At 44.2% G+C, this 13,055-nt stretch overlaps 2 protein-coding genes across 3 annotated transcripts; one reads left to right on the plus strand and one right to left on the minus strand.

Annotated features, from left to right (window-relative positions):
- Window positions 1-412: 412 nt before the first annotated feature.
- LOC138621883 (dynamin-1-like protein) lies at window positions 413-11,289 on the minus strand. 2 transcript variants are annotated; one of them, XM_069700222.1, is made up of 19 exons: window positions 11,074-11,289; window positions 10,429-10,570; window positions 9,394-9,434; window positions 9,227-9,298; window positions 8,371-8,457; window positions 7,777-7,939; window positions 7,553-7,673; window positions 7,100-7,231; window positions 5,912-6,118; window positions 5,545-5,665; window positions 5,223-5,378; window positions 5,029-5,118; window positions 4,823-4,915; window positions 3,805-3,858; window positions 3,405-3,485; window positions 2,677-2,808; window positions 2,475-2,584; window positions 1,355-1,514; window positions 413-1,241 (listed from the first exon to the last, which is right to left on the minus strand). In XM_069700222.1, the coding sequence occupies exons 1-19, from the start codon at window positions 11,173-11,175 to the stop codon at window positions 1,185-1,187; spliced, it is 2,121 nt and encodes a 706-aa protein (XP_069556323.1). In that variant the 5' UTR covers window positions 11,176-11,289; the 3' UTR covers window positions 413-1,184. The 2 variants fall into 2 exon arrangements, with proteins under 2 accessions (XP_069556323.1, XP_069556324.1); XM_069700223.1 differs by lacking the exon at window positions 3,405-3,485 and having other exon boundaries at window positions 11,074-11,288.
- A 162-nt stretch (window positions 11,290-11,451) lies between these two features.
- Window positions 11,452-13,016, plus strand: stmp1 (short transmembrane mitochondrial protein 1). Its single transcript, XM_069700237.1, has 3 exons — window positions 11,452-11,598; window positions 11,726-11,779; window positions 12,457-13,016. The coding sequence occupies exons 1-3, from the start codon at window positions 11,584-11,586 to the stop codon at window positions 12,526-12,528; spliced, it is 141 nt and encodes a 46-aa protein (XP_069556338.1). The 5' UTR covers window positions 11,452-11,583; the 3' UTR covers window positions 12,529-13,016.
- Window positions 13,017-13,055: the final 39 nt, after the last annotated feature.

Genomic DNA, 13,055 nt, shown 5'->3' on the forward strand with positions numbered 1-13,055 from the left:
TATTTGCTATGAATGATTTTCAAGTTGGATTATTTCCAAATTTGTATGGCAATTCATTTTCTATTTGTTCATGATTATAACTTCTAATATCTTAGTTCACTTGGAATTCTTTAAATAGGCATACTACATTAGCCAAATTAATAAACTGTACGCTATGTTATATAAATATTCATTGATGCAGACACCGGCCCGTCATACTATTTTTGCCTGTGACTCTCCAGCGCCAAAGGAAAGCTGCAACAGTCCAGTTGTAGACATCAAAAAAAATAAACAGACCTTCTCTTTTGTTTTGGGCCTGTTGGTGTGTTTTAATTTTGAATTATCCATTATTATTATTATCGAAACTAGTGGTTCTTTGCTTTTCTTTCCACCAACTTGCCACTCTCCCCACATCTGAATCCAAACCAATTAGTTGCCAGTAAAATACCTCTATTTATTTATTCATTCTTCTGAGAACACAGAACTACAGTGCACCATCATTTACACATGTAGGCAGCGATATGTAAACTTAAAATGAATTTGCTGCAATAGTGCTGAGGACATGATCCACTTATTTAAATAACACATTAATAAATAAAGATTCTGATGGCAATACAGTGTCAGGACAATGGACTTGCTATACATTACAGTGTGGTGACAATAGTGCAAAAATTAAGGTTATGGCCGTTTGGTGGTTTCTGACACACGACAGCGACTCCTAAATGAAAAGTTTGCAACTGCGTGACTCAATAACATTTTTCCTACAACCTGAAGCCAAAACATTTTTCATGAATGCTTTGCGGTGCTGCCAAAATGGCGTCAAAGCTTTCATTTCCACTTCACGCAATAGTCCATTTCCACACTGATTAACCACGGTCTGTCAAAAAATGTACTTCGCCTTTGGCTGCACTCGGGATTCCTCCCGGAGCCGTTGGGGGCAACTACAATCTCCGAAATCTTACCTTGAACCTTAGAAGCAGTGCATTTTCATATACTCTAGACAACAGCAAGCATTTTAAATAACGTCAATTAACTTACATTTCTTTCAAGTAGCCTGTGAGCTAATATGATTCCTACTGTATATTGGAGCAGGGATCAAAACAGTTTCATGGTTGCAAATCCAAAACTTCAAGTTCAGACATGATGAGCGCGCGGAGCGTCGGACCTTTGGGCATGATGAGGAGACCACAGACCGGGTTCATTTTTCACCACAGGTGTGTTTCCCTGATCTCAGCGATCACCTGACTGGCTTTCTGCAGCGCCTGCGGGTGAGATAAATAAATAATTTAAAAAAAATAAAACAAATTAAATGACCCGTAAAGAAAATTCAGTACACCGGGGAAGACCACAGAACTCCAAGGAGGGATCCTGCTACCTGTAGCATGTCAGCGGCCTCCTTGCGCCGCTGGGCCATATCCTCCGACTCGGTCAGCAGATCGTTGAGGAGGCCAGATTTGTACAGCTGGCCAACAAGCTCGCTCTGGAGGCTGTCCTTCACATGGTTGACCAGGAAGTGCATCACTGCCTTTGGCACACTGCGGCAGAGAGAGAGAGAGAGAGAGAGAGAGAGAGGAAACAGACCGAACAGATGGTTGAGAACAAGGCGGCAAGATGGCCGGGTGACTGCGCCGTTTCCCAGATGGAGGAGGCTCGAGTTTGACCCACCAGGTGGTCGTGCCTGTCGAAGTATCGAGCTGTTTAAGTAGGAGCTAAATATGTGATATTTAACCCTGCTGAGCTGTGAGGGGCCGCACGCGCCAACAAACTCCAGTGTTGCAAAGACTTTCAAGAGAAGACGGAGACGTCAGAGAAGGATCGTGCTTACAATGCTTTTACACTGTTTCTTATTGTTGCCGAGGCCAAAATACGACCGATGTGTCATTCTCAGTACTTTCCAATGTCTTTATCTGTGGCGCTTAGCCCACTGGTTCCTACTAATAAATCTTCCACAACGGGCCATAAATATGAAGTTTAGCTTTTTTTTTTTTTTTTTTTTTTTGTAACCACCCAGTAATATTATAAAACAGCTGGGCAGCAAATGTCACTCAAACAAGAATAAAAAGCGCATTCGTAACGACTATCTTCACATGCGGATTAATGTGAAATGATTTTACTTTTGAGTATTTACGGCACCAAACTAGTCGAAGTGGGATTTAGTCAAAATAAACTACAGCGGCTGGCGTTCACTAATGAAGGAACACGTGACCCGACCACACAACTGACAGGGTGGCTCATTGCCGTGCTCTGTAAAAGGTTTTTGGACGGAAGTGGTGCTCTGCAGCACAGATGGTATAAAGTAGATACTGCACATTAGGCTTCAGCTACAATGTCAGTGTTAGTAGAATCAATTGATTGTTATGGATTTGTTGAAAATGAAAAAGATATATAGATCCTCATCAGACTTTAAACCTCTGAACCCCTTAAACCGCCAACAAAACAACAACAAAAAACACCCAGCAACTGCTCAGAGGGTTATAGAGGAGTGATCGGCCTACCTGTCCTGGATGTTCTTGCGGACGATGAGGAAGTAAGACTTGATGAGGCGCTCGATGACCTCACAGTCTCGCTGCTCGCGTGATGACAACTTCCTTGCGACCGGCACAGGCTAGAAGGAAAAGAGTTTTATTCATTCGTTCGCTGGAAAAAAAAAAAAAAGACTGCAATCATTTCAACGGGGGCATCTGAGTGTTTAGTTACCACATCTAGTAGGTTGACAGCTCCTTTAAGGGGACTTCCGGGTCCGGAGCCTGGAGTGTCCTCCCCTTTCTTCAGCATCCCCCTCCAGTTCCCCATGCCGTCCTGCTCACCCTGGGGCCCCGCTGCTTGGGCCTGAGACATGAAGACGGATAAACCGGTCATTGCACACACACACACACACACACACACACACACACACACACACACACACACGGGTATTGAGCATAATATCATTGACTGATTCATATGCAAACTCAAGACAAACAGGCGCGTTAAAAAAAAGTGGCAGGCTTCATCTTGGGGGGGGGGGGAACATGAACCGAGCAGTGTTGCCGTCGCTGGAGGCACGCTGCTAGTACGGCTTAAAAGCAAAGATGATTGGATGGCTGGACGGTGCGCAGATGTAGAATTACCGCCCATTGCGCAATTCCTAGAATCCAAGTACAAAAGCGGCGCATCGAAAGAGGTGGGAGCGCGGGGAAGGAAAGAGAAGGAGAAGAAAGTTTTTCAGTTTTTGGCGAGGTGAGCTTGGGGTAAAACGGGAAAAACTCAACGGTTGTTAGTGGAAGTCCGCACAGGCTGAAGGAGAGCGAGACAAGAGCACGACATCGGCAGACAAAGATCGGCGTGCATGCCAGCCGCTCATCCATCCATCCATCCATCCATCCATCCATCCATCAGCCCATGCTCCACCACCAGCCAGGCACAGTGCCAGCGTATGTGCCCACCTTGGCACTGTCCGTGTCTGCTCCAGACGCAGGGGGCTCGCCAGCAACCGCAGTTGAGCCAGCCGGGCTTTTGGCAACAGACTGGCAGGAATATGAGAGCAGGAATGAGGAGAGAAACAGGGAGAAGAAAAAAAAAGAAAAAAGAAAAGGCGCTAAGAAGAAGAAGTGTGGAGAGGCAGAAGAAAGACGGCTGGCAGCGGAAAGTCGAGCGGAAGAGAGGCGACGCGGGATCGTATTCAACGATGGAAACTATCCGGAGCATTCGGTTCGCAGATCTTCACCCTGCAGCGCTACGAGTGATTAACGCCGCACAAGTCTCCTTTATACTTGGAAAGGCTGCAAAATAAAAGTATTAGACCACACAAGTAGCCGTTATCATATTCGAAAGCTTTTCTTTTACCTTATCCCTGGGCACCGCGGTGGGCAGCTCTCTCATCCTGTTTCTCCTTTGCTCCTGCAAACACAAAACAGATGTCTGTACACTTAGATGGTTTTTGACAAACGCATCCGAGGAAAATATGTACGACATTTCCTGGAAAGACCACAGTGAAAGAAGTTTTCCCACTTTTTTTCTAAAGAAACGACTAAAGTTAAACCAACTTTTGCAAACATCCTATTAAAATTGACTTGGTAGAAAAAGTATTGACTAAATTAAAAAAAAAAAAAAAAGATCAAAACTGACACAAATTTACACCGAAAATAAAAGTTTCTCGTTCAAAACACTGCGTGTACGTTACTCTGATTCACTGGATTGGTCAAATTCAGACACCAAAATGGAAGCTTAAAAATTCCAATTCAAATCAGTCCGTCGAACATCCGTCTTTTCATGTTACATTCTGTCTCCCATCATTCAAGTGTGCAATCTGCCTTAAAATGCCAGAGGAACAAGAAGATAACTGAAAAATGGAAGTTTGAATTTTGTGTGTGAATTTCACCAAAAGCAGTTTGACCGCGCTCACACGTTTCACTTTACTCGAGTCTTCAAATCTGAAAAAAGATGCAAATTTGAGCTACAAAATACTGGACTACCTACCTAAATATGTGAATTGTAAAAAAAAATTAAAAAAATACATAAATAAAAAAGAACAACCTTAAAATCAGTTTGAAATTACCCACAAAGAAATCAAATGAACCCCCATTCACATTCGAGTGATTGGTTTTCAAAACAAAGCATTTAACGGCTCTAAATCCATTGGTGCAAAACTTGTAGTTGAACGTATTCAGCTGCTTTTTAAACATTCAAAATTATTGCGGCCATTTAGTCGCTTGCGTGCATTCCGACTAAATGACATTTAATACTTTACATACCTGAAGATGTGAACGCATCGACGCGGGCCTACAAGCATGCAGAGTCCGGTTTTGCGCGTCTTTTTTTTATTCTGCTACGAAAACGTACGGAAATCACTGCGAGTACAAACCTCGATGTTGTTATTCATGACCCCGCAGGCGTCCGCAAAGTCCGGATGCTTGGTGTTGATGTAGGCCAGCTCGATTGCAACCAAGTTATGGACCTGTGACGAGAAACGAGGACAGAGATCGATACAGGGTTCCGATTCAGCTCGTCGACGCCGCAAACCTAAACGACGACCGCGGGAGAGAGAGAGAGAGGTGAACGTGTCGGTACCATCTCATTGGTGATTGGCAGTCTCTTCCTCAGGAGGGAGGTGACCACCTCCACAATGGCCTCGTGCAGCTTGGGGAACCTCTGCAGCTCCTGCGAGGCAAAACGGCATGAATATGGATATGGACGCGAGCGCGCGAGGGGAAGATTACTTTTTTTTTTTTTTTTTAAACGCTCGCGCGCCGCGTCCCGACTACCTGCGTGCTGTAGTTGCTGCAGTGCTGAATGATCCGCTGCATTTCCTCGTGGACGAGCTCCACGCAGCGCAAACTGGGGTCCTCGAGGCGTTTCACCTGCTTCTTCACCAACAGCTCGAAGGAAATCTCGGGCACAAACAGGGACGGACGCGGGCCCTAGTGCAAGGGGAGGGAGGGAGGGAGGGAGGGCGCTGCGGGTTAGCACGGACCCGAAGCGCAACACGGGCTCAACGGAGCAACCCACCAAAGGAGCGGCGCGAGCCGCGTCCGACAGAAAAAGTCATGTTTTTGTGGTTTTGGATCCCTGACTGAAGGCGCTCACCGTTGCGTTCCTTATGGCCGTGAGGATGTCTATGGTGCTGAGGCCCCCCAGAGGATCGACGGACTCCAACGTTCTGCCAAAGGTCTCGTGGAATATGTAACAAATTCTGGCACCGCCGCACCTGAAAAATAGAAGTTGGGGGGGGGGGGGGGGATATTAGCGGCGACGTGAACCCCGTGGCCTCCGCTCCCGTCAGCCTCTTCCTTCACAGAGGCGGTGCGTGCCTCAACTCACAAGTTGTATTATATGAAATGATGAAACCAATGCAGTTTTTTTGTTTTTTTTTTTTTTTTTTTGCTCATTTTCCCTGCGCTGGATCAACAGCATCACCAAGTGGAGGAGCAGAGGGAGACACGCTGCTACTCACAGCTCTGCCGTCTCGATGTATTTGGCCGTGCCCTCGATGGTGTTGCAGTACTCCGTGGCGAACTTGGTGATGAGCTGCAGCAGCGTGGCACTCTGGTCCTCCACGGGTTCGCCGTAGCTGCTGAGCAGGGACTGGTACTGAGCTGCCAGGACGTTGATCCGTGTCTTCAGCTCGGGGAGACAGTCTCGGATGTGATGCATCAGCAGCCTGACATTATGACGGGAAAGGGCAGAGCGGTGCGTTTTAAAATGACAGACAAAAGCAAAAATGCTCTGATGGCAGTTATTAATGTCAGCGCTGCCTCTGACATTCAACCCGCTGATGCTGACATGACGTCATGTGTCCCGGTGAGATGTTAAATCCGTTCCCGTGTGTATATATATATATATATATATATATATATATATATATCTGTGTCATATCTTTGTACAGTCCCTGTCCTGGAAAAATGTACCTGGTGCACAGAAGGTTCACCGCTTAGCACACTAACAGGCCGCAGAAGCATTCATTTAATTATCCCTGAAAATATCATGTCCACAATAAACAGTCGCTGTTCTTATAAGCTTTTTTTTTTTTTAATTCTATTTTCTGATTTCAGAGTGCACTGACTTTCATCCCTGTGGCAGTATATTTGGATATAAAAGCAATGAGACAGAAATTGGTATATTTCCTGAATCATCAATGCAAAAAGAAGAGCGCTGAAGTGAAGTCAAAGATTTAATGTCTCTGCCTTATTTTCTTGGAAGATGTCTCGCTACGTTTTCATTTTCAGGAGGTAGCTTTAAAGGAACAAAAGACGGGGGGGGGGGGGTAAAAAGAAAACCAAATCGGTGAACTTTAAAAATGCTTGTCGCAGTTTGGCTTCACACTGTCGATGGATACCGGCAGAAGTACAAGGAAGGGAAAATACATTATTAAAAATGATGAATGGTCCTTCAGTTAATTATCGTAACAAAATTAGGTCTCGGTGGTTTGACATTTTGCACGCATTGTTCCCAGTGTCGCGTGAACAAATCCCGTCTCATAACCCTTTTGATTAAAGTTCTACCGTCTCTGGTGTTTACTGCCTGATCTGGTCTAAGTAAAACAAACAGAAGCACAGATATGCTTCAAAGTGCCTTTTTTTTTTTTTTTCCCCCTTCTTCTTCTTCTGGTTTTAGTTTGTCGAGGTGATTCTCGCCGTTTTACCTGTTCAGGGTTCTCGCCAGGTATTTGGTTCCGTTCCTGTTGGCCAGTGACGGATATTTCTTCTGAAGGAAGCCGTGCTCGTCCCGGATCGCGTCGGCCACAGACTTTTTATTGTTGATGTCCAACTGGCTCCTGAAAGTTCGAATGAGAATATTTAAAAGGATAAAGTCTATCATATATCATAATAGCGTGCCTGTTTTCGTATGTACAAAAATGGTGATTGATGAATACAGGACTAAAAAGCATAATAATGGATTTGTAGATTATCCCACAATATGAGTAGAGTAACAAAAGATCGCAAACAATAGATACTGATATATTTAGTCTTTATTACCAGCATTAAAAATTGACTGTTGCGCTCTCGTCTCTAATATTTTAGAGTCACTTATCTCAAATAAACCCCATTATGAGTAGTGGATTATTTCACAGTATATGAAATGTTGTTTGCGAGACCTGTTGACGACTCCGATGAGGCCCAGTTTGACCGGGATGACTCTGCCCATCAGTACATCCATAGCATCAGTACCAGCGTCCATCAAGTCCAGCTTGGTCACGACAGCCAGAGTCCTCCTACCTGATCAATCACATTTATTCACAACGGTCAGCACAGCAGAAATTGAGAAGAATCTGACCATCATCATGGTTTCGGAGAAATGCTTCCTTTCAGCTTTTCATACCGTCAGGGTCGACCTCCCGGGCAACCTTGAGGGCCTCCGAGGTGGCCATGTCCGTGTTCGCCGCCGTGACAGCCAGGATAATGCAGTTGGGATTGGAGATGTGCTTCAGGATTAGATCTTTTATCTGAACCTCAATGTCCTTAGGCTGATCACCCACGGGCACCTGATGGGAACAATATCACTTAAAGGAGAAGACACACGGTACTCGTCCGTTTGAGTCGTTAAGACACCAGAGCAGGGGATCTCTCAAACGAACACATGTTCAACCAGTGGGGACGCACTAATGAGGCTGGAATCAAAGCCTGTGTGCACTTGGGATTTAACAGCAAACGGTTTAGAAAGAGAGTGAGCGATTAATTCGCAGCCATCTCCAAATATCAAACGCACAAAAGCATCAACCAGATTGGGAAACGAACAGCGGTGACCAGGCGGAGCTGGTAAATCTTGGTTTTCGGGCATTTCAGTGTCCTTTAATGAGTAGTTGTAATTTTTCAAGGAGGGAAGCGTTGTCTAACAAATTTCCCCAGGGGGTGGTGCCAGATGATCAAAGCCTCGTCTTGTGGGGCTTGAAGCAGGAAGTACAGCATGAGCTACCTTAGTGATTCCTGGCAGATCCACCAGTGTGAGGTTGACAACACGGGGAGAAAATATCTTCAGATGAATGGGTTCGTCGCTGATTCCCTGCAGAGGAGCGAGGAAAGAATAAACACGTAGTGAGTATTCGACAGCTTCGCACTGATTTACAGAACACGTCTTTTAAAAAAACAAAACAAAAAACAGTTAGGAGTTAAAATGGTGCCCGTTTGCGCTACTTTTAAATGTGCAATTTCACAAATAATTTATTTTATGTATAGTTCAATGTTTCTGCTGTTGGTTCAAGTACCGTCGGACAATATTTTGGCGTGTGACCTACAATGATAATCATCTCTAATCCTTATGGGTCTGTTTTCTGATGACTGTGAACTATTCAGTCCGCAACTGGCCTCCAACTTTGATTGGAATTGGTCCATATTTCTATTAACAGCTCTCTTTTTATGGTTTTGTATTATGAGACCGTGTTCCGTGTCTTAAAAAGTACATGACAATGAAGACATGAATGATGTTTTATTATTATTAACATTAAAATGATTATTATTTTTGCATACTTATACATGACTTCCATAACTTCAGTATTGTATTTTTAATACAAAATTTAATCAGTAACATTAACATCTGTCCCAGGACTGCAGATGTAAAAAAATTAGCCTCTTGGCTAACTGGCGCAATTACAGCAATGTTTTATTAATGTAAAAACAAACTAACAAATGAAGTAAATAAAATGTTCGGGTGATCCAATATCTCACTGAAATTCAAAAAACAGATTTATGTATCAGAACATTCTTTCTTTCTTTTGTCTCGCAGTATTCACTTTTATGCGACCCCTCCGTCCTGCATCCATAAAGTAGCTCACCTTATTATTCCCAGATATTCGCGCCGTTTCATTTTCAATTTCTTGCCTGATTTCATCAAAATCGGTGTAGATCTGCAAAAGCAAAAAAAAAAAAAAAAATTCAATCGCGACGGGTCGCGAGGGTCGAAGGAATGAATCAAATGTTACAGTTTCACGCAAATTCGTACCTTATGTTTAGTGTGTAGAAACTTGCCCCACTCTTCACCGTCTGTAATGAAACACAAATGGCTCGCAGTTACGGCTTCGTTCAAGCGTTGACTGTCACAACTTGGAAGGAACTACTCTGTGCAGGAGGCTTGCGCGAGCGCGGCTAACGCGAGGATCGATGCCTGACGACAGTTTACTGGCGTGGTGAAGAAAAGCAGCTGGAATCACAGGTGTGGCATTGAGGAGGAGGAGGAGGGGGCGGGGCTACGGGAAAATAATCTAGGTTATTGATCACGGAAGACACCTGGACAATGCACACCTTTGTGAAGCAAAGTGCTTTTTTTTCACACCGTGGCACCTGTAAGTGGTCAGAAAGACAAGAGACAGAACTTGAAATCAGGTGTTGGCAGACTGAGGATAAGACGACCTTCGTGCGGGCGGGCGTGTTCTCCAAACATGCGCGTGACAGCGCGGATGTCAATACGAAAAGCACGGCTGCCGTGTTAAGTGTGGGATCCAAAACGGGAAGCACCGGGTGGAAGATAAAAGGGTGCAAAGGGGGGAGAGCAAATAAATAAATAAATGACCCGAGAAATCTCACAATGACCCAAAAACTGAATTATTTTCACCGGCCCGAGTTTCCTAATCCTACGACGTGGAACTGTTAAAATACGTCGGAAACCAAGTAATCCCTCGTCCCCCCCCACCGATGAAGCTCCCAATTCATCTTTCAATCTCTGTATTATACATAAAAGAAAGCTATCAAGAGCTCAATACTAGCGAAGATAGTTGTAATTACGTCCTGCATTTTCTGAACACAAAAGGCACAATTTTCTTTTGTGTACGTTTTAATCTGGGCTCATTTCACATTACAAACAGCAACTTTATGCCCTAATGAGGCCACTGTTTGTTTAAAATTGTGTAAAAAAGCCCCCAATGTCTTTAGATCGTAAATAAATAAATATTAAATTTTTTTTTAATTTCCTACAGTGGAGGGTCGCTTACTGGAGTACCTTTGAACCCCCTGCAGGGACCAGAGGGACGCTGGTACTTACCGCTGTCCTCGTTTTTCCTCGCGTCTCCAGGATCGACGTTGACCAGCTGGAGGATGAGAGGTCGCCTGGTCACAACGCCGGTCCCACGGGGCAGCAGGTCCCGGCCCACCAGGCTCTCCAGCACGGAGCTCTTGCCGCTACTCTGGAGACACACACACACACACAAAAGTGAAATTAAAAAAGACACGAGTCGGAGAGAACAAAGCACGTACCGATTTCTGATTTTTTTTGACGTAGCAGCTGATCCGGAACCACGCTGGAGCAGGACCGGAGCCAGCTGAGCTAATTGCGCCTCTCTTTCCTGCGTAATTGACCTGGTTTCTAGTAAGTGGTTGTAAAGGCTCTTTAAATAGCAATAACAGACGGCGACGGATCAAAATTAAGAGAGCCCACTGCAAGTGCAGACAAATGAGATTCGCAGCAGTCAAACAATGACAGGTGGGATTGTAAGCACCGACGACCACACGGCCTCCGTGCAACCTTCACCGCGTTTCAACGCGTGAAATAGTCACGCTTTGTAGGTCGCGTCGCTCGCCGGGTGTCTACGTTGGATTTCGCTTCTAATACGCGCGTGTACAGCGTTAAAAGGAATATATCACAAATTGCACCCAATCACGAGGCTTTTTTATTTATTTATTTTTTTACCTGAGTGCCCACTACTGCAATTTGCGGCAGCTGTATGATATCCGCGCCGACGGTGTTGAACACATCCTGGAGCTTGTTTATCACGGGAATAAGAGCGTCCATGCTCCTGAATTCAAACTTGATAAACCCGTTTTATTCGCGGATGGAGCCAAAGTCATTCAATGTCCCTCCGACACCACCATTGCAGCAGCAGCAGCGGCAGCAACAACAACACACACCCACCGGATGGCCGAGATTTGTAAGTGTGTGTCTGGGAGTTGTAGTTCTCCAGAAACAACTGATCGGGGATGAAGGGGGGGGAAAAAACTACAACGCAGCTTCCGCGAAAATACCGCGACACTTCGTTTTCTCGCGCATGCGTACACGTCGTGTTGATGACGGGCTTAAGCTTTTCGTCCGCCGAGTAGTTTGGGAGGTTGTTGGTTTTGTTTTGTTTTGCTCCTCTTTAGCTTTGACCTGCTTCTCGAGCAACCAAAGTCGGTTCGTTTGAAGTAACTCCGTGTTTCCAACATGCTGCAGTTCCTGGTGAGTTAAACTGACATCGTCCTGCTTCCAACATCGACGTTTTGTTACGGACGCCCGGGCGAAGCTCGCCCCGGCGTCAGCTCACATATTTCGGCCTTTTCACGACATGCTTGTTTTTGTCTTCCAGGCTGGCTTCACCCTGGGGAACGTTGTGGGGATGTACCTCGCTCAAAACTATGAAGTGAGTTTTATATTTGTATTTATATACTTCTTTTGTGTGTGTGTGTGTCAGTGACCCCATCCTGCTGTCCATATCATCACTTAACTGAAACGCAGCCTTTAAAACCAGGAAACGATGACAGTAATGCCATATAATATATATCTATATCTATCTATATATATACTGTACTGTATATACTGTATATATTGTGCATTTTATTTTTTACTGCTATTTTATTGCTTTTCTATTATTATCTTATTGCTTCTGTGTGCTTGTGTGGCGGAAAAAAATTCCCCTCTGGGATTAATAAAGTAACTACCTAGCCTAATATAACGATATTACAATATCCACAATTTAAGCCAATATCTAGTTTCACAATATGACGTCCCATCCCTACTTTTAATAGACACACCGAGTCTCTCTAGATGACTCCTGTGTGAAACTGTTTTGAAGAGGCACCAAATCTTTTAGTTTGCGGTGCTGTTGTTGAATATGTTGAATATCTGACTGCTGAAATATTAGACTGCAATACATTTTCATTCAAAGTTGACAACAACAACAACAAAAAACGTAACGTGTGAAAGGATTTGCGTCAGGGCGTTATGCGTTGGGCCGAGTTAGTTGTAGGTGTAACCTTTAGGTGTGACCTAAATAAACTGCAAACGTTCAGTAGACTTGTTATGTTCTTTTTTTTCTAGGTTCCCAACGTGGCCAAGAAAATTGAAGCTTTCAAGAAAGACGTGGAGGCCAAGAAGAAGCCCCCGGAGTGACCGGTGGACGAGCACGGACCGCAGAGACTTATTTATTTTACAGGGTTTATGGTATCATGTGTGTGCGCGTTTTGATTAAAGGATTGATTATGTAAAATATATCTGAGAATATAAACAGTGCCTGGAGCAGTATCTGTTTCTTCCCTTAGTTTTATAGGCATGTTCTCATTTCAGCCTATTTTTTTTTATAATTATAAAATGTGCAAAAGCTGGATTTGAAGAAAATTACATAACTTGCGGGATCACTTGAAACCAGTTTGGTGACACCGATGGCTGGCCTTCTCTACGATGTGTTGCAACTGACGTGCCATTCATTATCTCCACAGTATACGTGTACAATGTTCTCTAAAGTGGATATTAACGCAAACAAAATATAAAGACGTTCCTTCTCGAGCTTGTCAATTACAACTGCCAAACTTTATCATGCATACATTCGTACAAACACAATTCTGAGTCACTCGGCTTACAATAAAGTTGCAGATAATGAACTTCGAAGTGTCTTGCCTCATGAATTTAGTAAAAAAAAA

This window comes from Brachyistius frenatus, unplaced genomic scaffold (assembly GCF_029030835.1).
Source record: "Brachyistius frenatus isolate BFR_SWC_R1_liver_20210118 unplaced genomic scaffold, ASM2903083v1 Contig_33, whole genome shotgun sequence".
Classification (NCBI taxonomy): domain Eukaryota; kingdom Metazoa; phylum Chordata; class Actinopteri; family Embiotocidae; genus Brachyistius; species Brachyistius frenatus.